The sequence below is a fragment of the Callospermophilus lateralis genome, chromosome 1 (assembly GCF_048772815.1).
Source record: "Callospermophilus lateralis isolate mCalLat2 chromosome 1, mCalLat2.hap1, whole genome shotgun sequence".
Taxonomy (NCBI): Eukaryota; Metazoa; Chordata; class Mammalia; order Rodentia; family Sciuridae; genus Callospermophilus; species Callospermophilus lateralis.
This window is the reverse complement of record NC_135305.1, coordinates 12,782,459-12,809,845: the sequence shown is the minus strand read 5'-3', so window position 1 is coordinate 12,809,845 and position 27,387 is coordinate 12,782,459. Positions and strand designations below refer to the sequence as shown.

Below are 27,387 nucleotides of genomic sequence, written 5' to 3'. Positions count from 1 at the left end.
CTTTTTCAAAATAAAGAATAAAAAGGGGTGGGATATAGCTCAATAACAAAGTGCCTCTGGGTTCAATCTCCAGTATCGGGGGGGGGAAAAAAAAAGTGAGGGTGGCCAGTGAGAACTTAAACTAAAAACAGGTCAATCATTCATAGATTCAGTTAATGAATATTTATTTCACAATACCAGGAATTATGCCAGGTTCTGGGAAAACAATAGCAAGTAGGATGGGCACCATCTTTGCCTTTGTGATGTGCGTAGTTTACTAAGGAAAATAGATATTTAAACCAGTAAGTGGAATAGTGTAGGGTGCATAATATAAAAAAAATATTAGACAGGAAACAGCAGGTGGTCTCTAACTTAATCTAGGGGAACAGAGACTACCCCTCCTCTTCCAGATGGTACGTGCACACGCGGGCACGTGGGCACACATACCCCAAAGGTCTTATCTTTAAGTTGACACCAAAGGATGAGTAAAAAGCTACAAAGATGGAAGGGAGAATAGTACAGAGAGGTAGGAAGGTCCATAAATCACGAAGATGAGGAGGAAGCAAACTTACTCTCCAGGAACTGAGAGGAATTCATCTTGGTGACACACAGCACAGGAAGAGAAAGAAGGCTGGAGAGGTTGCCTGGGGTCAGCACTTCCCAAAGACCATAGTGTAAGGCAGGGGCTGCCTCATACCAAGTCATTCTGGCTGAACTGGGAACTACAGATGGGGAAGACCAAGAGTGCATGCAACCTGAGAAGTTGGGAATGTTCTCCTGTGATGTGGGAGGGAGATGATGGTGGCCCGTTTTACAAAGAAGCAGGAAAAAAAAAAAAAAAAGGAAACTTTTAAATGTTATGTCATACAGAATAGTCTCTAAAAATTCATCAAATGAGAAAAGTAAAAACTGTTTTTCTAATAGACTATCCCATGATATTATTTTTAAGAAAATATGTACACACCTGTGCTTGGGCACACTGAAAGTATTTTTGGAAAGATAAATAACAAACTTTTAATAGTGAATATCCCTGGGGGAAACAGCCAAGGGGCTGAGGCAGAGATAGTAAAGTTTACTTTTCTGTCTAATCAAAATGATTATTTCTCAAAGCAGATGTTTTAAGGAATAGAATTTCCACAAGATGAGATGTGCTGGATGTAAGAATTGAGACAGAAATACTGAGGATGACGCCTAAGATACTGGTTTGGGCAACTTTGCCTATTGTGCTGCTGCCTATTTGGTTGAGAACACTGGTGGAGGAGCAGGTTTGGTGAGGAGGAAACGCTGTTCAGTTTGGGACATGTTGAGTTCAAGAGGTCTATAAAATATCCAAGTGGAGCGGTCCAATAGCTGGCGTCGAAGCTGTTCATGCCTGGAGCTCAGGAGACAGATCTGAACCAAAGATAGGCACTTGCGAGACATGAGCTTACATGTAGGGATCTATGGCAGGAGGTGGCACTGCCCAGGTGATAGAGGAAACAGAGTCTTGTGGACCAAAGACATTTAAGGAAATGAAGACAAGCAGCCAGAGGGGTAGGAACATGGGAAGTGGCAGATAGTCAACTGTAATCTGAATGCTACAGAGAGTTGAATCAAAACCAAGATGGCTCCATGAGTTGGCCCCAGGGTAGAACCAGCAGCATGGAAAAGACCAGGTCAAAGAACAGTGGGTTGAGGAATCAGTGGAAGACCAGCAGACAATGAGACAAATCTCAAGAAGTTTTTCCTTAAACGGGAAGTAGAAATCATTTAGGCAGCTGAAAGTAGTGTGGGGTGGAGAGAGTGTGCTTAAGAATGCAGCATGTTTATCTACTGATGAGCTAGTGGAGGAGAAGCTGGAGATACATAAATAGGAGGAGTGAGAGCAGACAGCGCTGGGCACAGGTGTCTGAAGATGCAGAGAGAACTGGATCTGGGGTACAGATGAGAGTTCAGTTTTCCGGAGGCTTGGAAGTGCTTCCACTTGAAGGAGAACAGAGGAATCACCATGGCTCAGCACTTTTAAACACCATGCCCAGTAGGTCCCTGGGGTGTGAGAGTGTTTGTGAACTTTGGTGTGAGCCCTCACTGTTGGGGAGTGCAACTCGGCACTTATATATCTGAATGAATCTGGCTATGGTTTCACAAATGCCACTTACCTCTTTACTACTCCAGACTATAGTTCTTTTTAAAGTTGTAATGGTTTTTTGGTAGAAGCGATGACAGGACTGAGATGAGATGTAAGGGCTGGGGACAAGAGGGACATTATATACGAGCTCCTGTAACCTGGACACCTGGTTCCAAATTTCCCTCCTGGCAGAGATGACAGCCTTTTATTCTTGCTGTTCAATTCACAACTCAGCACAGGGGCAAAGGGAGATGGGTGTGGAGCCAGGCAGTTTCAGGATACAAAGCAGGAGCCTTTGCCTCCAGGCTCAAGGATGATTAGCTGCAAATGAGCCACCTGAAGGATAGAGCAGGGAGCCTCTGGCAGAAGCGATTGGGCCATTCAAATAGAGAAAGTCAACATTCACCACCCCTATGTGATTCTGCAACCTGTATACTCAGAAACATGAGAAATTATATCCCATCTGATTCAAAGGTATGATATGTCAAGATCACTGTACTGTCATGTGTAACTAGGTAAAACAAATTAAAGAAAAACAAACATACACACACCAGGAGAGAAATTAGATAAGGCAACTTAACAACAACCATAAAAACAAAAAAAAACCTATTTCGAAATGAGGCAAAGACATTGAATAGACATTTTCCCAATGATACACAAATGTCCCATAAATAAATACATGTCAATATGTTCAATATTCTTCTAACTTAGGGAAAGGCAAATTAAAGTACAATGAGATACCACTTCACACTCATTAGGAGGAAATGTCAAATGTGAAGACCATGGTGGAAAACAGTATGGCAGATTCTCAAAATAGTAAGCAAAGAATTGTCATGTGACCTAACAATTCCATTTCTAGGTATATGCCCCAAAGAATTGAAAGCAGGGACTTGAACAGATACGTATACACTCATTTTCATAGCAGCATTATTTACAATAACCAAAAGTAGAAATAAGTGAATATTTATAGATAAATGAAGAGATAAACAAAATGTGGGATGTGTGTGAGTATACACAACAAAATATCATTCCACCTTAACAAGAAATGGAATTCTGATACCTGCTTCAGCATGGATGAACCTTGAGAATATTATGCTAACTGGAGATGGAGAGATACAATAGGACTTAACTGCATGATTCCATTTATATGAGGTACCTAGAGTAGTCAAAGTCATGGACACCAAGTAAAACATCAATTATTAGAAACAGGGGTAGGAAATGGAAGGGAGTTGTTATTTAGTGGGCTTATCATCTATGATGATGATAAACTTCTGCAAAATGATGAAACTTTGTACAATGATGTGAATGTAGTTCCTGAAACTGAAATGTACATCTAAAAAATAATTAAAATAGTGAATTTTAGATTACATGTACTTAGCCACAGTAAGAGAAAATTTAGAGAACGCAAGGATATGGAAGCTTTCTTCTTGTAGCTTCATAGCTGGGGTTTGGTTGCTAGGTGGGAGAGAGTCCAGCAGGGAGATAGGAAAAGAAGAAAGGTCACTGTTCTATGCCAAGCTTAGCTCTTCCCCTATGAAGCTGTGTGGAGCCGGGCAGGCCGCACTGCTTGCTACTCTCTGAAGACTGCCTGGGGCAGAAGAGAGATGGTCCAGATATCAATCTGGCCTCCCTATCTCATGTCTCTAGTTGCCAAGTCCAACTTTGCTCAGAAAGATACCCACCATTTTCAGGACGTGAGACTTCTAAGAACCCATAAGATACATGGGACAGTCGATGACCATCGCCCACCTGCATAGATGCTGACGTGATGGGTGAAATATGGTATGGCCCTTTAGAAACTGTTCCATCTACACCTTCTCGTGACTAACAGGCATGAAAGCTAGACGCTTGCATCAGCAGGCATCTCCTTCTCTGTCCCCACCCAGGCCCACCTGGAGTCAGGCCAAGAGTCAGGGAATCCTCATCAGAAATGGTAGACCTCCTCTCCATCCCCCTCACCAAGGTCCAGTCCAAGATTCACGTGTGCCAGGGTGTTACGACGAAGGATCTCCCAGCCCCGGTGGCTGTTGCTGCTTTGAGATGTGGTCCTGGACAGGGAAGGAGTTTGAAGAACCAGAGAGGCTCTGGCTAGAGTTCCAACCTCAGTCACAGAGGGCTGTTTCTCAGACAGCTGCTCCTGTCCATCCTCCTTGTCTGAGCATTTGAAAGCTTCCACATAACGGAGCACTCGCAAAGGATTCTGGTCATGATGGTTCTCGACCCTGTTGAGAGAAAAGCAGAAAGGATTCACCTGAGATGGGAAGAGGCTGTGGGGGAGAAGGGGAGGTGAACGTGGAGGAAACGGGATCACAGGGGAAGAAAAGGAGGAGACCAGAGCTGAAGCAGGACGAGCCTCTAGGATCAAGAGAGGGGAAGAGGACTGGAGTGCAATGGAGGAGACAAGCATTCAGCCTTTAGAGGGCCGTGGGGCACGGGCGATGGCAACACAGAGGAATGTGAAAGAGAAAATGGAGGCAGTTAGCAGATACAGGGTCACGGGGTTGAGAATATAGAGTTCAGGAAACCCCCGAGAGACGAGAGCCAGGTAAGGAGATAAGGCAAGAGCATGAAGGAGAAGCAGCACTCAAGGCCAGAGTATATTGGAAATGCTGGTCAGGCAGGAACAGACCATGAGCCGGGCCATCGCTGCTCACATCCGAGCCTTTCACACACACAGCCTGCCACTACCATCAGCATTCCCTGAGCCCCCGCCTGTACTCCATCTCCCTCCCCAAGACAGGCTAACGCAGTCTCATGACCGTCTCCCGGTGGCCCTTGCTTCTAAGGCTGATCACCCTCATCACTCACCGCAAGAACCAGCGGTCCCCCAGGCCATACTCGCACCCGCAGATCCCTGAGCGAGGCCACAGGAAGCGAGGCATCTTTCTCTCCAGCATCACGGTGGTGGCCACGACCTGAAAGGAGGGAAGAGGCAGAGAAAGAACTCAGAAGGAGCTGTGAGGTTCACAGGGACACCGAGGCCACCAACAAAGGGAGTCAAAAGCAATGTGTGAAACGAGGACGCCAGAGATCAGCGGTAAGAGCTGCCATTTATCTACTTCTAACCTGTGACAAGATCATGCCAGCCTGCTTTTTCTCATAGGAAAAGGAGAAAGGATGTTCTTTGTTTTGAATAAAACAGTGACTCCTACATTATTATTCAGATTCAGGGAAAATGAGTCATTCCAAAGTAATCTCATTTTCTTTTTCATAGGAAAGTCTCAGACCAATGATCTTGATTTAAATAAAATGATTAAATAAAATCTCTCTGATCTCAGGGATGAACTGATGCTGCTCCAGTTCAAGGAATTTCAGCAACTTAAACATCCATACCTTAAGAGGGAAAAGGATTGATTAATGACTGCTCACTTGGCAGGGAAATTTCTAGTAGCATGTCCCAGGTTCTGTCCTTTGCCCAGCCCTCATTAACTACCTAGATGAAACAGAGGACAAGCTTATCAAATATGCCTGTGACACAAAACTGGGAGGGATACGTAATATGTGGGGTGACAAAAGCAATATAAAATGACCTCACCAAACCAGAATGCTGCTCTAAAACCAATAACATTGAATTAAAAAAAAAAAATGTGAGGTCCTACATTTACATGTAAGGAACTTAGCTGAGTAAATCATGTAGAAAAAATTCAGATTCTAGTAGATCATAAACAAAGAGGCAGTTACATATATGCTAAAAGATCTGACCTGATTTTAGGTGCTTTTGGTAATAGTATTACATCCAAAGTAAGAAAAGGCATGATCTCTCTCAGCACTGCTCCAATCATATCAGGGACTGGACAATTCTAATTTCAAAAGGACCGTGGTCTATTATCACAGGAACAGAGTGCAGTCATGATGGGTCAGGGCCAGGTAGCATTATTGATTGAAGGAGCTAGCAGTCCTTAATATAGCCAACTGTCCACGTCACCATCTCCCATTCCCTGACTTTCTTATTACTCCACACTTCCCTTGGGTTCATAGTTGAGTCAATCTCAGGACTTCTAACCATTCTGTTCTCTTCTCTGGATAGGTCTTTTCTTCCGCAAAAAGGATACATATATGTAACTGTCTCTTTCTAAGTTTATGATCTACTAGAATCTGAATTTTTTTCACATGATTTACTCAGCTATTATTCAGCCTCCCTTTGTTTTCTGGTAACAGAACCCATCCTTCATTTAGAGAATGGATCCTTCACCTCTCTCAGCCCATTGGTTAGAATAAGCTGGATTACCAAGTCCCTGGAAATCATCTCCTCCATTACGGGGCTCGAGGTGAGGGCTCCTTACCTCCACACTGGCACCACCATCAAGGTCATAACTTTATGTTAAATTCAGAAATGGGTCTATGAGACCCAAACTTTTTGCAAGGATGTGAATCTTAGGCTGATTTTTCTGGGATCAAAGATGCTCTTTCCAAGCCAACAGCACTATACGATGTTGACAGAACGCAACAAGAACAGGTCTTATGATTATGCACTAAAGGAACCTGACTTAGAAGAGAATCAGAACAAGAGAGAGCAGAACAAGGGACTGACAGAATATGTGAGATGGAGACTGGGTTCTGACCAGCCACCCCCAAAGGATCAACATACCCTCCTCCTACTACTTAAAAACAAGTCTGTTTGAGTTTTGTTTTCTGTTCCTGTTGTCATGGGTCCTCACTGCTACAATCCCTGACCCCTATCCTCTCCACCAATGTTCTCAATGGATTCTTGCCCATCTTTAGGTCTCATCTTAAATGTCACTGCCTCAGGAAAGCATTCCCTAACTTTCCAGTCAGATTCCTGAGTTGCCTCCTCTTCTGAGCACCTGGTATTCTCCATGGCACTTGTCTTGCTGTAAGTTTGCAACCTTCTGTGAAGTCATTTGCTTGATGTCTGTCTTTCCAACTAGACTGGCAGCCCCATGAGGTCACAGGTTACAGCTGTCGTGTTTGTGCATGTGTTCCAGCTCCTAGAAATTTCCCAATAAAGAGCAGGCCCTAGAGGATTATCATGACCAAAATGAAAAGTTTGAGGAGTAAATTGGAAGATGACTCTATTCAAATAATTGACTAGTGGCATAAAAAAAAATGTATTCCCTATGTATGAGGGGAAAACGTTTAGGGCCAGAGAATAAAAATTATAAAAAGACAAGTTTCAGCTCAACGCAATATGGACATTTTTAATAATTTGGGAAAACTCCCCTCCTCCTACCCCCTATCCAAAAATATAAGGTAATAAGGTCTTGATTAGCATTAAGAAGATGTTGAAGGACTCTGACCAATAAATAATTATGCTGAGTAGGAGGTGAGTACTTCTTAGAGGTCTCCTGAGGGTAACTTCCAACTCTACTACTTATTGTCTTATGGTGACACAAGAAAAGATCATGGAAAACAGGAATTTATAGAATCTAAGAGAACATAAGGTCCAAATATAAAAACTAGAATATACTAGCACAGTTTCTGGTTCCCAGCAGATCCAAGAAGGACTCCTAGATCTACTTTTCACCCATGTCAACAGCCCCACCTCTTGCCTCTACCCTCCACTTTATCCTGCTCCTGTCCCCTCTGTCTATCCACATGCACCTCAGATTTACATATCACTGAGATGGCAGCTTCACTGGGTTGTCCTGTGACTCTTCTGGGAATGGTCCACCATAACATCTCACTTTGATTTTCCTCTCCATCCCCTGTCCCTTAGCAAAAATCACACTAATAAACTCACCTGGGCCCTCCAGAGCTCATCACGCTCCTGAGCCACTCTCCAGTGGGTGTCGCCCATCATGGCGATGAACAAGTTGAGCATCAGCAGCGTGGCGATGATGGCGAAGGCAGCGTAGGCGAGGTTGTACATGAAGGGCAGATCCACGCTGTAGTTGGCAGGGCCATCGATGATGGTAAGGAACAGCTCAAAGGTGCTGAACAGTGCCGTGGGGTAGTCAGAGAATTCCCCCAGGTTGGCTGGGTCCTCTGTCTGGAAAATGATACAGAACGCTGCTCCGCCCAGAAAGAATGGAATTATGACAATAAGCATGGGCCAAGTTAGTATTCACTCTCCCTCTGATATATGCATCTCCATATACATACACACGTCCACACAATCACGCATCCGCAAATGTGAAACTGAAACTGGCCAACTCCAAGAGGTCCTATGACTAAGTTCACCATGCGGAGTGATGATAATACTCAGGCATTAAGAAAAAAAAAATGTATGGACATGTATGGCATAACGTCACCTGTTTCTTAACTTTTAGAAAGCCAAACATTTACAAGATAAGTTGTTTAAAAGAATGCGTGGAATACGCATCAATTTTTAAAAATGGAGCACATAAAAAGGCTAAAAGAAGAGGACCTTTTATCTCGATGGACTTTAGATAACTATCCATCACCCTGAGACTCCCTAGATGAGCCTGGATGCTCATGGGAAGGCTATCGTTGCTTTCTGTGTGGCCTGCTGGATGGTAATGGGCATCCTTGGACCTGATCTCGGCATTAGACCCTTTAAATGGCTTCTCCGTGTGGGAAATTGAAACATCAACAAGGTGGCTCCAAGAGCAGAAATAGGGTCCATGACCCTATTTAATAAAAAAGTTAAGTACAATGGCCAAGAAGTGATCATTTAGGGAATGTGAGGTCTAGGACATTGTAGGAAGCAACTCTTTTACCCTTGCCCTGTTTTGTAACCTGTGTATGAGCAGACGCAGGTGAGGAAGGGAGAAGGCTTCGAAGGGGGTATCGGAGGGTGCAGGGGAGTAGAACATTCTAGATAGACTGCCAGCTCTACCCTTTCATGCTTTACATCTTGGAGTGTTTTTTTTTTTTTTTTTTTTTTGGTTTTTGTTTTTGTTTTTCCGTCTTTGTTTTTGTGGGAATCCCTATTGAACAGGGAAATTTCTGGGAATAGTAAAGAATCTGTGTAAGGAGTCATGATCTTTTAGAGTTGGTGGTCTTCAAAGCTCTTCTGATACACCTGCCTGTCTAATCAAGGACAGAGTCAGAGTTCCTGGCCTTCGGATCTTTATCTTTTCAGCGCCAAGAACTCTCTTGAACTCCTTCCTGTTCCTTCCCCCGCCCGCTGCTGTTCCTGCCATTTTTTCCTTCCCTTGCTCTCTTTTCTCCCTCTCCCTGGCACCCTCCACTAAGCCTTGACTGAATCCCTGCTTGTCCCATATCTCTCAGTCTCTCTTCACCACTCTTCTTTTTCTGTTTTCTCTACCATGATTTAAAATGTCCAGACTCTCTTATATATCTCTTTGTTCTAATTCTTTCCTTTTATCTCAACTTTAAAGACCACCTATAGAACGAGAGCACACTGTCTTCTTGAATGCCCCATTTCTTCTTCTGAACTGTAAGGAAAGAAGAGTCAAACACTGCCTTGTTTCTCTTTGTCCACACAGTTTTCTGGGATCCACAACTGGCCAGTCTTTCCTGTTTAAGGTCCATCTCTCTCTCCAAAAGCCCTCTCCAGCTCAAGGTCTCACAGGGCAGGTAGTCAACACAAATGTGACTGGTCCAGGCCGCATGAGTCTACCTTCTTGGCCAGCCTAAGTGGTCCTGATCTCATGGACAACCAAATAGAGTACAGAAGAGAGCTGAGAGCGAGAGTGAGGGTGAGCTTTCTGAAGACCTGGACCCAATGATCCACTGGAAGAAGGAATAACATACTCACCAGAGGCAAATCCCAGGATGACCATGGCCATCAGCCAACAGAAACGCATCAGGTCCCCAAAAATCATCTGCGTGAAACAGAGAAGAGGAAGAAAGGTGGAATGACCCTTTCTCCACTGTATCCGAGCCATTATTACTAACAGATCAGGAGGCCCCCAGAGTTCCACCAGCTCCAGTCAGAGCAGAAGTTCCTTTTTTGCACCTGTCCCCAACCCTCAGTCTGCAAAAGTCCTCTGACTGAGCCAGAAGAAAGCTTCAGAAAGCACTGACCTTCTGGATCATGATGGTGAAGGGACCCAGCATCTGGAATCCTCGGGCAAAGTACATGACACTGCACCAGCCCAGCACCAGGGCCAAGGATATGGGTACCACCTCTCCATTCATGTTGGTGAGCCGCATCACCATGGTCACCAGCACCAGGGAGGCATAGGTGATGCTAGAAGAAGAGCAGGAAACAGAGAGTGAGGGTGGTCTGGGAATATTCTATATCCCCACAGCATGGTGGTGACTTGGGTGGTACCCACACACTCGGGCTTAGTTTTAACACATAAAACACACCTACACACATAGATATAAGTCCACTGGAGAGAAACACCTGAGTGAGGGTCACCTAAGGTCTATATCCCAGAGAGTGCACTGGAGACCTGGAACAATTTTAAGTGTAGGCAGGGGCTAAAAGGAGGAGACACTCACATGATGACATGGAATGGCCCCCCGAGGATTGTCTGTCCAAAATAGCGAGAGGCACCAACTCTGAAAATGTCTGGGATCTGGGGGAGGCCAGTAAAACAAAGAGACAATGTAGACTGCAGTTCAGCCTGGGGCCTCAGGTGGATGGCCTTAGTCTGGACCCCCCTGCACCTCACCTCTAGAAGCAGGATAATCACAGCCCCGATGACGGTCACCAGCTCCCCCACCAGCCGGATGTGATCCTGGTAAGTCACATAGGCCTCCTATGGAGGGAAATTCAGGACTAGGAATGCTTTCTGATGGGTGGAGAGTCAAATCCTTTCAAGCGAGTGGTCTAAAGATTCCAACGTTTATCCAAGATGAAGAAAAGTCATCCATCACCCCCCTGTCAATCATCCCCAGTATAGTACAAATGTGGCTAAATCCAACCAGGTCAGGAGTCTATATGTTCAAGGTTTATTTAAAAAACTAAATGCTAATGACTTGATCTATCATTGGATATCACTTCCTCTGTATATGTTGTAAGCAGTAATTTATGATTTGTGTATGAGCAGCTGGGAACATATTTGAGATACACAAGTTAATAGGACTGAATGAATAAATAAGAAGAGATCTTTATATTTACACACTGTGGGTAGGACTGTAAATTACTAAAACCACAATGGAGATTCCTCAAAAGACTAGTTTTGAAAACACCAAATGACCCCGCTATACCACTCCTTGATATTTATCCTAAAGAATTAAAATCATCATACCATAATGATACATGCATACCCATGTTTATAGCAGCACAATTCACAATAGCCAAGTTATAGAACCAGTCTGTTTGTCAACAGATGAATGTGATATATATACATAATGAAGATTTATTCAGACATAAAGAAGAATGAAATCATGTCATTTTCAGGAAAATGGATAGAACTAGAGAACATCATGCTAAGTAAAATAAGCCAGATTCAGAAATCTCTCATAAGTGGAAGCTAGAGAGAAAAGGGAAAAGAAAAGGGATTTCATAAAGATGGAAGGGAGACCTATAGAGCAGAGAGAGCAGAGGAGCGAGGGAATAGGAGAGGGAAGGGAAAGGTACAGGGCACCGATAAAGCAAATTTTTTATAAAAAAGAGAGATCTTAGTGGCTTGGGATGGTTTGACTATGGGAGAAGTCCAGCTTTTCCAATCTCATTATGGCTGGCACTGGGTAGAATGCACTGTAAGCCTATCTCAGAATGCAGGTTCTAGTATGGGCCCAGAAACTACCATTTCCAATGAGACCTTGAACAAGTCATTGAAGATCTCTGAGCCTGAGGAGTCCTCAACCAGAAGATGGAGATTCTACTGCTTACCTTGAAGAGGTATTGTGAAGATTACACTATACGATATATTTGGATGGACTTCACAAACCATAAAGGACCATCGAAACATTCATCATGGTTTTATTATTATTTGGCAACACATAATTGTGGTAGAAATTGGGCTAGAAATGCTGTTTGGATTTTAGTTCTTAGGAAGAGTCCCTGCCTATCCTGAGCAGAAGATGTAGAAGGCATAGTCCTGGGGTCAGGGTGGAGTGAAGACCATCCTACTTCAATGCATGTTACCTCCAGTGGAAGTTCTGCAACATCATACAGAAGCAGGGATTAAATCCAACCCACATTAAACATTAAACACGATCCCACCTAAGTATATAAAAAGGACTATGGAGCCTCTTTCAGAGAAATACATTCAGGTGCAGACAATTATGCAATGAATTCCAAAACATTAAGGCAACTTTTTGGCCATAAAAGGGTTCACTGTTGTTGTTCATTGGCTTGTTTTGTCCTCAGTCCTAGCAACAGTCTTTGAACTCCCTCTCCTCTCTCCTAAAATTCAGTTCATGGACTTTAATATTTTGTTTTATCTTGATGTTTCTACAGCATGTCTTTTTATTGTAAAACATGTCAACTCCTTTTCAGACTCGTGGTAGGAGAAAAATAATAAATATATTAACTTTAGAAACTACATTAAATATAGAAATAAGCCAGGCATGCTGGTGCCCCTGTGATCCCAGCTACTCAGGAGGCTGAAGCAGGAGGATCACAAGTTCTAGGCCAGCCTGAGCAATTTAACAAGACTGTCTCAAAGTAAAATGAAAGGGGCTGGGAATGTTGCTCACAGGAGGTCCTGGGTTCCATCCCCCAAACTGCAAAAACAAAAAACCAAAACCCCGCGTTATTTTATATATGTGTTTGCACAACAACGTTGAATTTCTTTTAAAATGTTGTATCTTTGTTGAGTATGTCAGGGTAAATGCCTGTTTTTGTATCTTGTCACAACTAAGAGAAGGAACTGTGCTCAGGTTCACCTGAAGAGCTGTGAAGATCAGAGCACCCCTAGCGGCCAGAAAAGGAATGGCACCAGCTATGATCTCAGGAGATGAAAACCATAAAACCTCAACCAACAGAGAACATTGGGGACAGTGCAGGTCCTGCTGGGGCTTCCCCTCGCCAGCTCCTCTTTGCTTATTTCACAGATTCCTTCACATGAAGGCGTTTCCTGGCACAAATTCAACAGTGAGGAGGCCAAGGAACAGAAACTGCATGCTTTGCCCAGCCCCACCTGGGATCCAGGGCCCTGGAGTGGCTGCCTGCACCATCTGTCCCCAGGGCCCTAGGCCGCAGGTACCGGGTCTGCTGAGAACCCCCTTCCTTGCTCATCTTCTGGACCAGTACACAGACATATATATAGGGTCCTGTTTACTTACTTTCTTTCTTTCTTTTTTTTTAACTGTTCTCTGAGCAAAGAAAAAAAAAAAACTTGGTATGTGTGTGAAAGTTGCCATAAAAATAATAGTATTGGACTTTTAAAGCATTTGACTTTTGTTTTGATTTTAAGGGGAACTCTAGAGTTTCATTTGATATATTATGTTGGTTCATGGTTTAGAATAGGTACTCTTTGTGTAGTTAAGAATATTTTAGTGTTTCAAAAATGGAAAGGAACATCAAATTTCAATGATTTTTTGATGTTGCTTGAAACAATAATAAGGATTCCTCTTTAAAAACCACCTGGTCCCCCTAGAATTAAGCCCTAAACTCAAACAAATAATGACTTCCTTTTAGTTTCTGGAATTTTATTCTTTGGGGATTGTATTCAAGATTTTCTAAGATGAAAGGCTAATTAATCCATATCTTTCTAGATTTTTAGTCCTCATACCCAGGTTTTGGGATCAAGTTCAAGGTTATATTTAGCAAAGTAAATTATCAGGAACACTCATCCCCAAGTACCAATTCAGTCTCCCAATTTTTCTTGCTTCATGTTCTCTGAATTAACAGAACCAACCCTTTAGTCAAACCCATGGCATCTATCATCTTGTTTATCTGCATCCACTTTCCCCACCAAGCTTCTGGAATGATCTTTCTAAACACAAAAGTCATAAATATTATCATATGGCTTCTCTATTTAATGCCTTTTCTTGCTACCCAAAGCTTTCAAAATAAAAGTGTAGGCAAAAGAGCAGTGTTCCTTACTTTCATATGACAGCAGAAATTTTGATAGTGTCTGAATTTGATTGATAAATGGAGAAAGATGCATATTATTTCAATGACATGGAGATAAGGACAAGAATGGAGAGCTAAAGCAAGTAAAGCCTGGTCGTGCCCAGGAATGAGAGGTGGTGGGGAGAAGGACCAGTGCAGGACACAGTTGCTTTTCATCAAATATGTCACTTGATCTTAAATCACATGTATGTACTCTTTTAATTAGAAATGTTGATTGTGAGATAAACCCCAGATTATCAAGCATGATGTACAAAGCCCTCGCTGCTTTGATCACTGCTTTATGTCCCCATGCTCTGAGCTAATGGGGACTTGGTGGTTGAGTCAAGCCTTCCATCAAGGATGGGCCCTTTCTGTAGAATACCTTCTGCCCCCAGTCAGCCTGTCTCACCCTTCCTGAAGCTCCAAGACTAAGGTCAGCCCAGCATTCCTCTTGGCTCTCATTTCCTGCCCCTCTGTGTCCAGACCAGGTGTCTCTCCTGCAGACACCTGGTGCTGCTCTGTGTTCACGGTCCTCACCCAGCACATGGAAGGTGTCTGGGTACCCCTTGTCTCTCCAGGGAGCAGGGATGTCTCCTGCTTTTTACCACAATGCCCACCATGATGGCAGGTATTGATTTAGTAAGAAAAGAAAGAAGGAAGGTGAGAAAGGAGAGGGGAAATGGTAGATTCAAGCTGAGCATTACCTAAAGGGAGACAAAGAAGGAATGGAGAAGTGGAAATGGGGACACACAACTGGGAATGAAAGGAGAAAAAGATGACAATTGGGCTTTTCTGAGATTTCCAAAGTCCTCGGCTCAAAGTCCCTTAGGCAATCCTGACTAATAATGCACTAAGAAAATACTCCACACCACTCCTTTAAAAATAAATATCTTCCAACAATGTCTGGAATTTTTTCACATCACTACATGTCTTAGAATTTTAGGGGTTGTCAACAACCAAATCCCCTGCAGAGTTTGGCCCTTCCTACTTCACTGAGAAACTGCCCCAACCAGATTGCTCTTGCTTGGCAGATGCCTGAGCTCTTTGCCTTCAAGGAAATGCCCAGAGGCAGGCAGGCAGAACAGAGCCTGGGGCTCCACTGAGTTGAAAGAGCTGGGTGTGTGTCCTGCAGGAAAGTGTGGAGAGCATCCCCTGCCCCAATAGAAAGTGGGAGGGCACCAGAACCACTTGTCAACCCCAATCTAGATCTTACTTTGTCTCCCCCAAATCCCAGATTTGTAAATAAATGAAGCTACCAGCAGGGCCTTGCAAGCTCTCAATGAAAGTTACTCTGATTCTCTAAATGGGGCAGGTCTCCTAAATACAGCTGCCTATTAGAAATAAATGGCAAGTCTTTGTCACAACATGCACCCAAAGGCCAAGCCTGGGTTAGTTTGGATCAATATGTTGTTGTTTGTTTTTCTAAAAAAGAAAAAAAAATCTTGGTAGATTTTTTAATATGTATTCTAATCTGTATTCCAAGGAGGGAATTTCTGGGCCTGGGCCATAAGAGAGGAAGATGTGGTTCCCATGAAAGGCCACCTGCAAAGAGACTCTGCATTTTCTCAGGAAGATGGATCCTGGAAAATTTTACTCTCTTCTGAGAAGCCATATGTAACTGTGGCTGCTCCTTTGCCATTGTCCTTTGCCAGGTTACATATCCTCACTTTGCCCTTGCAAGTCTTTAATTTCTCCCTTTGCCTGGCATTCTAAGCTCTTAAGAGGTCACACCTAAATGAGAGAACAGGCAGTAGCTCGGTCTCTGGGGGTAGGAGTTACTACATATCTGATCTATCCATCAATCCATGTCCCTCTCATCTTAAGAGGGAAAGATTAGATGTGGCACATAAATGCGAGCGTGGTGTCCCCTGGTGAGCTCAAAGCACGATGAAGATGAATTTCTTCTAGATTGGGTCCCTAAGAAAGAAGACTGGGATCCAGCTCATGGTTCTGGAGAGACAAGTGCCCTCTCTTGGTATTTAGAGGTGAAGGTTCTCAAACGAAGCACTCCTGCACCCCAACCCCTACATTCCCCTTGCCAGCTAAGTGACTTTGCCTGCGTGCTTGATCTCTTCTGACCTCAGAGTCACCATTGTTAAATTTTTTTGTTTGCTAATGGTATTAAATGATATAATGCTTTGCCGTGGTCTACAGAGTCACATCAACTTCATGGGCAGCTTGTCAGAAATGCAGTTTCTCAGGTACCACCCAGCCTCACTGCCAGAATCTGCACTTTAACAAGTTCTTGAAGGTGCTGACCCGTGCATGTAATGTGCACACAGTAAGCACTTAGTAGATGTCATTTTTTTTTTCTCCTGGGTTTCCTGTTTCTCCCCATCCCTTCCTCTGTCTTTATGTGCTGTGCTTGTTCCACAGGGTGTTGGTTAGGACTCCTGAACCAACTAGGACAGAGTTAGAGATCAATTGGGTTTTCAAATAGCTATGGTGCTTTGGGTTGTCCAGAATTCATGAGGAATAATGAGGTGTACACAAATCATCCCACTTTTTGCAACAGGTAAAAGATGATTTCAAATGGATAGAACAACACATGTCATTCCTGCCCCATCTGTTCCCTCACTCTCTGCATCCAATCTGTCACCGGGGAGCGATGCTTTCGCCTTCTGATGCTTTTAACAATCTGCCCTGATGTCACTCCTTCCCCCCACCTCCCATCACACCTCTGTACCAATCTGCCATTGTCTCTGGATTGCTAAACTGTAGTGGATGCTACTAGTCTTTCCACATCCTCTCTAGTTTCCTCGACTCAACAGAGAACACTCTACCATGCAAGGAGTCATTTAAAAAAAAATCTGGTCAAGTTCTTATTCTGTTTAAAATCCTTCTGAACATCTCATTGCTTTGAAGATAAAGGATAAAATCCCAATATATCTTGTAGCACCCTGTGTAATTTGGAAAGGACCATTTCATCTGGAGACACCTACCCTGGTTCCCTGGGTTCTAGCTAAACTTTTAGTTTCTAGACCTTAAGGAGGGTCTTCCTGCCTTGGGGTCTTTGGATAAGCATTCCTTCTGCCTAAAAGATTCTTTTCACCACCAATTTCAGCTCAGAGACAAGCCTTCTTCAAAGATCCTCTCTGGCCTCCTGGAAGGACCAGGGCCCTGTTATAAGCCCTCTTTGCACCGTGTCCTTTTTATACCATGGAACAAAATAATGTTAATCGTTTGTAATGAAATAGCTATTCATACTCTCATTTAATTAATATGCATCAGTCTTTAAACTATCAGACCAAAACACTATCTACTTCGTGTTTTGCTCAAACTGTGAGTATTGAATTTCTAACACCTAGAACAGTGTTTAGCATTAATTATTTATTTAATGAATGAATCAGTGAAATGTTTCTAGGAAAGGAAAAGGCAAAGAAGAGCTTGAAGGAATCTTTTCTAAGAGAGACAAAGGAAATATGGCGATGCAAAATTAATACCCTCAAGCTGAACAGTGCACTTTAGAATCTAAATGCTCAGATGGCAGCCCTAAGACTAGCCAACTGAAACTGAGCAAATCTCAAAGACAGAATCTGCGAGTTCTCAACTGTGGTTGAACATTAGGCTCACCCTGAGTTTCTTAAAAACACCAAGGCCAGAGCCTCGGCTCGGACATTCTGATTTACTGGGTTGTAGCATAAGAACAGGTCTTCTTTAACAGCCTCCCAAATTTCTAATATATAGTCTTGGTTAAAAATCACGTATCAAACAGGAGGTAGGATTTGCCTGAGGTCAAACAACTATTTAATTTCAGATTTAGGACTAAAATCCAAACCACCTAGCTCACCAACTTTGAACTTTCCACTCACCTGGGAACCTAAAAGAACTAGTTCTATAGTGCTTGGTGCTCTGCCTAAGCCAGGTAGAAATTTGAGTGCAAGAGGAAAGTAATTCTAATTAATAGAGCTCTTGGGAGACCCTGGGGAAGCTGAACGATGAGGCATTTTAGAGTTCTTCAGATATACCCCAAATTGGATAGAAATGAACTAATCCCATCCTTACACAATTCAACTTTTGTATAGTTTCATGAAAATTAAGAGCTCATTTTTCTCAATTTCAAATGTCTTGAGATGGTGCTCTTTGGTGGCTGTCTGTCATAAAATCTAGAAGTTAAGCTACAAAGGATCTTAAAGTTCATAGAGCTCAATGTTTTCCTTAGACCCCAAAAGATCCACAGAGAAAATGTTAGAGTGACTGAGAGCCAAAGGCTTCTAGGCTTATCAATAAACTTGGCTATTAGAGTATTCATTTATCTAAGCTAAAGATCCATAAACTAGCTAATCAGTGACAGCTGCAATCATAAAGATTCTATACTGTCCACTTTAATATTTCTAAAACTTTCAAGTAACCAAAAAGTAGAAGAAAAGAAAAAAAAAGAGAATTTCTTATTATTTAACAAAGTGCAAAATTTGCTTTCAGCAGCACTGGGAAAGCAGAATCTTTCAAGTCATAGTGATATATTTGGAAGCCCTGGATCTAATCCAGATTGGCAGTACAAACATTCCATGACTCAGGGACAAGGCTAAGGGCTAACACCCAAGACTAGGGACCTTTGGCTGTTATTTCTTTCTAACCCCCCCACAGCTGCATTCTTAACCCTCTCGCCCCTCTCCTGCACTGAGAAAGAACATTTAGAACTCAAAGAGACTTCCTTATAGATCAAGGTGGCTTTGACCCAGGGCAAAAATGCTAAGAAGAAAGAAGGAAAGAATAGGAGAGAAGAAGGATGGTAGGGGTACTTAGCCTTAACCATGCCTCTCCTAGTCCTGAGGCAAAGCTAGGGGACCTGATAAGTGTGATTTAACTATCTGAGAACATGTTCCTATCTAATTAGTCCTGCCCCAAGAGAAGCAGACACACGGAAGAAGACACTGGTGGTTAATTGCTCAACATCTCCCAACTCCTAGAGCAGAACACTATCTACACTGAAAACTCAGGAAGATTCCAAGAAATCTGAGACAAAGGAAGGCTGGGAAGGAGCACATATGAAGAAATAGGGCCAGAAGCTAGAGGAAAGTCTAGGCACGCTCAATTTGTTTATGTTTATGCATTCTCTTCATTCCTAGGCACTCCCCATTCTAACTGACTATCTCCTAAATGTCCTTATTGGCCTTATGGGCTCTCCACACCAGAGACAACCTCCTTGCCTGAAGTGATATTCATGGAACACAAACTCACAGGGGCTCTTGATACAGGAGTATTTCTTTCTCTCTCTCTCTCTCTCTCTCTCTCTCTCTCTCTCTCTCTCTCTCTCTCTCTCCTGCCCCTTCCCCTGGGGAAAAAAATGTAACTCCTATAAATGAATGATGAGGCATCTTAGAGTCAAGGTATTCTCAAAATTGGATACAGATAAACTAACTCCATCCTTACAAGTCAGCTTTTGTGTAGTTTGAGCTACACATATAATTAGGGTAGCGAATGCTAGAAATTGAAGAGATGGAGTGCCTACTTAGTTTGGCGTCCTTTTCCCTGTTTTTCTCTGTGCATACTATTGTCTTTGGTCTAACCCAACTCAGAGTGTTTGCTTCTTGACTGTAAGAAGTTTATCTTCTCTTTCTCATCTATCCTACCCCTTTTCCTAGTCGTCCATGCTGAGCTCTTCCTATGGCTGGTCTACCCCCATAGACCATAGATCTCCAGTCACCCAGATCTTACTTATCTTGCAAAATTCTTCTTCCATTTCTGTTCCTTTATTCCTATATGCCTGACCTCTTTCTGCTATTTTTAGCTCACCAGGACAAAAATTTTAGTAATCCATGGATCAATCCCAAATGTAGTTGTACTAGGTTGAATTTTATGTGTTTAAAAGTACTATTTTGAATTTACTCCATTATACCCAAAAAGACAGTTTGTTTTCCCCAGTTACAGAATTTTGTGTCTACACACCTCTAATCAGCCCTTCTCACCCTCCCAATTCTCAAGAACATTACAGAAGGCAGGCCTGTGACCTCAGAGACCATTTACTGCAATCTGCTGCCCAATCCAAGCATGTCAGAAATTAGGAAGAGGCAGATCCACAAGGTCCCCAACTAGAAGTCAGACAGCTGACCCATTATTGCTAATGAGCTTATATTGATAGTGTCCAGAAGAGAAAGCAGGCCAGAAGTGCTGACCCTACCAGAACAGAAAGTAACACAGATGTGACTTGGAGTACAATCTTCCTTCTTTAGAAGAGGTTTCCTTGAATATCCCACTACCAAAAAGCTGGTCCTCTTTGTAAAGTGCAAAAAGTTTCACAAATGCATGAGGTTACTAATATGAAGGGCTCTCTCAATGTTGTTGCAAAAGAGTCCATAAATCCCTAGGCAATTACTCTTTCGCTCATTAAATTCCATCTGATTCCTTTATCTTATGCCTAATTCCTTCCATGGTGATTTGCAGCCTGCAACTTCTAGAACCCAAGGGTGGTATCTTTCCTGGATAGCATCAGTCTTGTCACCAGCATCATTATCCTGCTGTCTGAATCCCTAAGAACTCAAGAGGAACTCAGGCAGCAGGATACGCCCTATCCCCCCCCCCCCCCCCCCCCCCCCCCCGCAGGAATAATCTTCCTAAACCAGCAACGCCCTACACTCGGATTATCCTAAACTGGGAACACCCTAAACACGGATCCGTCCTGGTCCTTGAGCAAGGTCACCTTCCAGGAGTCCTTCCATGCACTAAGCAACATGGGGGTACGCTAGCAAGGAAATTGTCATACCTACTGGGCTAATGGCTCCCAGCACCTTTTATCTCTTCCAATAAAATCACCTGTAGTAGTTTCTGTTGGAAGATGATGTTATCTCGAGGATTTGTGCGGTTGCCAACACGGAACTTGAGGGGGCGGTAGACACAACATGTGGTGAAGCACATCATATACAGAATGTACAAGGCACCCAGGATACAGAAGTATGGCTGCCCATATTTCTTCCACTTGAAGCTCACCAGCTCCTTCACTGGGGTCTGTTCCAAGATCTGGCGAGCCTGCCATGGAAGGAAAGTAGCTTGGGGTGACCAACATTTTCAGGTTATTGAGTTCCCACTGGGTCCCAGAAGTGAAGAACAGTAACCATCATTATCATCACTCATTTAGTTAGTCATTTCCTTGAAGGATAACTAGTCCATTTCTACTATATGTTAGGTTTGTGCTAATACTATAGATATACTATTAAGAAGCAAAAACAAGGCACCATAGCATCACTGTAGCTTTAACAGATGAAGAGTAGTTTACTGAATGAAGGAGAGTTAGGAAAGATCATTCCTTGAAGTGGCAGCAGGCACCAGGGCAGGAGGGGGTGAGAAGGCATTATCCATTTGCAGGTGAGATGTGGTTGGGGATATGGGAGAACCTGTTGGGATTGGTGGACAAAAGATATAATGCGCAAGCCATATCATTGTGTATCATGTGTGAAGTCTGAATACAATGGAAAGCAAGTGGAAAGTCTAAGCAAGGATATAGTCCAGTTTGCTCTGGAAGTACTGTTAGACTCAAGAAAAGCAGTACAGCAGGCTGTAGAATGTGCCAGAAATCTAAGTGTGATGGGACTGTGCTCTAGAGATGGTGAAGGACGGGATGAAGCATGTCAGAAATTAGGAAGAGGCAGATCCAAGGCAAAGCTGAAGGGATTAACCATTAGCAGAAAATTTTTTTTTATACCACTGAAGCTGGAGGGAAAGAGAGAGACAGAGTGCTTGGCAGTTCAGAGCAGAAAGTTTAAGGATCCCCACCCAGAGTGGCTAAGGTTTGTCACAGGTAGGGGTCTTGTTCTTTGCTGGAACTAAGGGTGAAGGTAGCAAGAATATGAAAAGGGAATAGCTGGGAGGCTTTAGGGAAGGGGAAGGTATCAGACCCACAAGAGTCTGTTGAGAACTAGCTGATATCAAAAACTAAACAAGCATGGTGGCAAAGTCCACACAGAGGGACTGGACATCTAATTCCTAAGAAAAACTGCTCAAAGCTTATCCACCTCCAGGATGATTCCTTGAGGAGGGTCACAAAAACTGACCACTCAGCCTCCCTCCCATCATTCATGTTTCCATCATCCTTCACAATTGTCCATGTCTTGTGACTCTACAAAGGCTCCTAGGAAATTGTCATGTAGCAGATAAACAACGGAAACTATAGCTTGCCAATATCTTGGAGGTTCCTGAATGCCAGCAGCATTTTCTTCTTCCTTGTATAGACTTCCACAAATTTTCCTTTCCTTCATGTTATTCAATCTTGGACTGTCTCATTGATCTATGCCTTGTTCCCTCTCTGGAAAGCTCTCTTTTGACTTATCTTCCTGATGACTCCCACCTCCCCATTGAAGACCTAGGAGGAGCACTTCCTCTGTGACACCTTCTTTGGCCATCCAAACCAAGTTGACTACACCTCCATGTTGCTGCCCCAGTTCATAGCTCACAACCCTATAATGGTACATCTTGCACTCTATTGCAATTATTGAGGATAGGGATCAGAACTGAGGAATTTGGCTGACGGGAAACGTGTTTTCTCTCTTTCTGTATTCTCAGCTCCTGGGCAGTGTCTGGAACCCAGCAGGTGCTCATTATGCTGAAGGAAAAAAGGAAGAAAGCAAGGGAGGGAGGGAAGGAAGAGTTTCCTTCTGGAGAATTCCTCATCTGAAATGGTAGAATGTTACAGGTAAGCTGAAGGAACTCGAGCCAAGCAGAGGGAAAACAACCTCAGGAGATGAGTGTTGGCTGGTCTTTCCCCCAGGTCCCAGGAAACTGTTCTCCTCTTGGCCTGTTGTGAGTCCCCTGGAGCCTGGGATCCCAGAAAATGGGCAGGTACTGTGTGTACACAGCGCTCTCTGATGCTTCCTGAGCTCCATACCTCCCGCTTCTTGGAGGAGACCACAAGTTCTAGAAAGGACAGCTCCTCTCCCCAGGAGTCGATCTCTGTGAGGTCGTAGAGTGTGGATGTCAGGGGTCCATATGTCCATTGGATGTGCTTCCGCCTCTGCATCAGGTGCTGGAACATCTGAAAGATACAGGGATGAACAGGAGAGTCGATATGTGAGAAGTTGGTCTGAGACAAAATGCCTGTGGACCAGGCCAGTTGCTCACTCCCCACAGATAGTGCAGAATTGGCCATCTTCTGTTTACATGAATCTCCTTCCTTCCTTCCTTCCTTCCTTCCTTCCTTCCTTCCTTCCTTCCTTCCTTCCTTCCTCCCTCCCTCCCCACTCCCTCCATTCCCCCCCACCACTTTCTTTCTTTCCCATAAAGCTCTATAAGAGGAAATGAGATGAAGGGAGTAGGATTTGAGAATACTATGGAAAATTTTAAGATGAAAGTCTCAAATGCCACTAAGAGGGGAACCTGAGGTTGAACATTTTGGTGATGAGGTAGAAAGTAAGGGACTACCTCCTTTGGGAGGAGCTTGGAGAGAAGGGTCATAAGAGAGGCACCTTAGGGCTGGGGAGCCTCTCACCACAGTGTTGCCCTCTACTCCAGCCAGCTTGAAGGGGGTGAGGCCCTGGTGATTGGGCACGAGCTCCAGGGGCTGCAGGTGGTCCCCTCCATCATAGGATAGCAGCAGGTTGTACATCTGGCAGGCAAAGGTTTTGTTGGGCTGCAGGATGAGGATGTGCAGCACTGTGTTTCCTGGGGAAGACATGGGCTGGCATGTGGACCCAGGCCTAAAAGCCTTGGTGGTCCCATTACCCCCCTGGACCTCCCTCACACCCCCAGGCACATCCCAGCACCCCCTCCCATCTCAGCTCTTACCCAGGGAGTCCTGGGCCCGAATGTCAGCTCCATGCTCAATGAGCAGCCGCACAATCTCCTCGCTGCCCACGCAGGCAGCAAAGGACAAAGAGTGCTCCCCTGGGGACATAGAGAGATCCATGGCAGGAGACCACAGGGTCACGAGCTAAGGGGGCAGTTTCTCCCAGGTGACTGCCTGCTTGCTCCTCCCACATCTCAGCTCAGGGCATGGGGCACTTGTCCAGCAGAACCAGAGGAAGGACACTGAAGAGGGTCCTGGGAATTGGCCTCTGGCCTTAAGTCCTGTAAGGGCTGCCCTTCTGCTTCCCCACAGATGGAGCTGAGGGCAAGGCCCTGCTTAGCCCAGCTCCTTGTCCTCGACCTGGCTCTCCACCTCCCCTTCCTCCCATCCTGGCCCTGCCCTCACCATAGTAGATGAGGTTGTGGGGACTGCGTTGGAAGGCAGTGCCTGTGGCTCTGGCAGAGACGCTGGCTCCGTGGGCGAGCAGGGCGCGCACCAGGTTCACGTTCTGGTTCATGACAGCGATGTGCAGGGCAGTCTGACCTGGCTCAGAGAGAGCCATCAGTCACAAGTCCATCTCCCTCAGGTCTCTCAGGGACACAACACCCAGCAGAATCCCCAGCAAGAGTCCCTGCCAGTTCCTCATGTAGACTACTACCATGGCTGCACAGAGTGGCCAGAAACTGCACAGAGTGGCTAGTTACTCCCTCAGGCTGCCCAACTCGTTGTCCCTACCCCTCCACTACTGGAGGCAGGTGAGGAGGACTTGATGTGAATAAAACCACTGTGGCTGCTATGCAGGGGGCAGGAAGAGATGTCCTCAGGGATGCGGACAGGATTGAGATACAAAATGGCTAAAGGAATCCATGGATGCTCAAAGCAAAGGCTGGGATTTGGGTATTTCTCCCAATTCATGGGTGTCATGCTTCCTGGCCCTCCAGTACTTCCCCAAACCCACCCTTCAGAAGCCCATTTCAAGAGGTAACAGCCAACCATCCCATGCCTGTCTCCACCTGGAATTACCACGCAGCCTCCTCACCTAAAAAAGGCTCACACACGGTGGGCTCCTGGACCAGGTCTGGGGCGGCCTCCATCAGCACCATGGCGGCCTCCAGGTTGTCATAGAGGGCTGCTACATGCAGGGCCGTCTCCCCCAGGGCTCCTGGAGTGGAATAAGACAAGAACGTCAAATTTCAGCCAGGAGCCCTCCACGAAGGAGCTCCTGGCTCTAGGGATACCTCCAAAGTCCCCACATGCTCAGCAGGGAGAGGGGCCTTCTGCCTACCTCTATCCCATTAAACTCTGATCTCACCTCTTTGTCGAAAGTCACAATTTTGTTCCAACAGAAGTTTCTTAAGTGTACACAGGTCATTTTCCTTGGCTGCCTGAAGCAGTGGAGACTCCCATATCCTGGAGGAGGATGAACTGGAGTCAGGTAGAAACCATCACAGAGATGCCAGGAGCAGGGGGAACCAGAGACATCCTCTGTCTAAGATGCACACATCTCCACTTTGCCACCCTTGCATCATCTGCAAGGACTGAAGGAACTAAGGGGACATTAAGGCAAAGTGTGGTCTAAGGGTTTCCGTGGTTCTGGTGCAATCCCTGTCATGAAGATTCCTTGTACACAGGTTTGTGGCTCAGCTGGGGAGGGAGGCTAATAGAAGGGTGCAGTTCCTGAAGGAGGAAGCCTGAGGTCTGGCTATGACATCCCTGCAAAGAGTTCCTGGGACCCTGCTGACTCATCAAAATTGCGTAGATGTTTCAGGAAATCAGCAGGTGGAGGGAAGGTGCGTTTCTGTGGGGTTCCCCAGGATTTCATGCTTACTGAACCTGCTCTCTGTAGCCAGGGGAGTTTAGAAACCAAAACAGTGAAGGAGGACAAGACCAATGTTAGGGCTTAGGAAGTCTGTGGAAATCATGAGCTTCTAAAGCTCTGATTACTCCTTCGGGCTGTTTAGATACAAATGTCTACTGTGGATGGAGAATTTGGGGTAGGTTATGGGCCAGGTATTCCTCCTGGACTCAAAGCAAGTTGTTCATGACTGAGGAGGAAGGAGCAGCGGGCTTCTCAGCTCAGAAATCAGGATGAGACAGTCATCTACACGCCCTCCAAGAGTTCATTATTGTTTCTGCCCTTGTCTGCTTCTAAAGCCAACAAGAGATAAAGCTGGAGCCTGGCCTGCTAGACAACGTAGCCTTGGCTCCAAAGGCAAACACAGAGTTAGGCAGGATGAGGGTCATCGGGCAGAGCAGAGGAGCTGTTTACCTCATGTCCCCGACTCAGGGATTCCTTTCTTCTCATGGCTCCGGGAGCCCGGGGGAAGAAGTTTTCTGGTTAAAGAAGGAGTTCTCTATCCCAGGGAATACCACTGGGAGAGACTTGCAGAGTGAAGGGTCAGCACCTGCCTCTTTCACCCAGGCCCTCAGTCCCAGTGAACTGTGTATCTCTGACCTGTCCAGAGTGGCCAGGGCTAGATTCCAGAGTTCACTCCCTGTCCTAAGGCCACTGTACAAAGCTCTTGTCCCTCCTGACCCTTGGCCCGCTGCTACTCTGCAGAGGGGAGGTCCTGTGACCAGGTCCCTGGGAGACCACTTCAGTCCCACTCTGATGCAGGGGGAGGGGAGATCAAAGGTTCCAACATAGGGCGTTGTGGGGGATTGGGGCTGAATAAGCAGAAGACTCTGTCAATAGGAGGGTTCAATGTGAAACGCAAATTCAGGACTTCCTCTTCAAAATGTTGAACAGTCTCAAGACAGGGACAGCAAGACACTGAACCAAAAACAAGACTCTCCTGATACACAGAGCAGCCTGCTTCAGAGATGGCTGTCTGCTTGCTCCACCCCTCAGCTCTTGAGTGGGAAGGCCCCACTCCCTCCCCAGCAGGCTGGCCTGCAGGATGCATCCCTGCCCCCACCCAGGCTGCTTTTCCTGACTCTGGACCTCAGGGAAAAACCATGGGATGGTCCGCACTAGATAGACCAGCCCTTTCCTGAACTAAAGGTCCCAGGAACGGCACAAGCCCCATTCATTCTCCATGTAGTGGGCACCTGGTGCACCCCCAACACAGTACACACAATAAAAGGCAGAATTGAAGGCAGGATTCTGCAATGTCACCCTGGTTGTCCTCTTCAGCTGGTCACATCCAAGTGTCACACAAAACTAATCTCTCTCCTCCCCCTTTTCCAGACAACCGACTTTAATTCCAACTGTAACTTCTTGTTCTGTCTTCCACCAAGTTTTCTCAACAAAAGACAGGTAATATCTGATCCCATCTCCAGCAACCTGCTCCCAACAACCTGATATTGTCTGTCCTTCCCATCCTATATGCTTGGCTTCTTCAATCCATTCGCATTTAGTCCTCCTTCCAGGAGGCAGGCAGGTTCCTGCCGGGGCTGTCATTCTGCCCCTGCTTTTATATTGACAAAGTCTCCTTAGGTGGCCCAATGCTACATTCTGCACTACTACCAAGAGGGTCCCGCTGGGGTGCTTTAGTGGGTGGGCTGGAGGGAAGAACATATCCAGGAGGCTGATGCTGAATTCTAGGGTGCAATATCAGGAAAACAGTCCTGTGGGTGAGAGGGTTTGAGAATTGGTGCATTTCACACCAACTCCTTAGAAGCCTACCTCTTCTGCTGCAGCATGTAGACCTGGTCCAGGTGCTGGTCCCAGTCTTGCTCTCCAACCAGCCAGGAGGCCAGAAATTTCTGGAGTTGAATCCAAGGCCCTTTTGCCCCCAT

General features: G+C 45.0%; 1 protein-coding gene across 1 annotated transcript; it reads right to left on the bottom strand.

The window, feature by feature from the left end:
- Positions 1 to 4,010: 4,010 nt before the first annotated feature.
- On the bottom strand, positions 4,011 to 27,387 carry Trpv5 (transient receptor potential cation channel subfamily V member 5). The gene is made up of 15 exons (XM_076859905.1): positions 27,275 to 27,387; positions 24,959 to 25,056; positions 24,686 to 24,808; positions 24,052 to 24,189; positions 23,646 to 23,744; positions 23,350 to 23,522; positions 22,750 to 22,896; positions 20,685 to 20,897; positions 10,597 to 10,683; positions 10,424 to 10,500; positions 10,001 to 10,166; positions 9,732 to 9,798; positions 7,788 to 8,056; positions 4,895 to 5,001; positions 4,011 to 4,308 (listed from the first exon to the last, which is right to left on the bottom strand). Exons 1-15 carry the CDS (start codon positions 27,385 to 27,387, stop codon positions 4,011 to 4,013), a joined length of 2,175 nt encoding a protein of 724 aa, XP_076716020.1.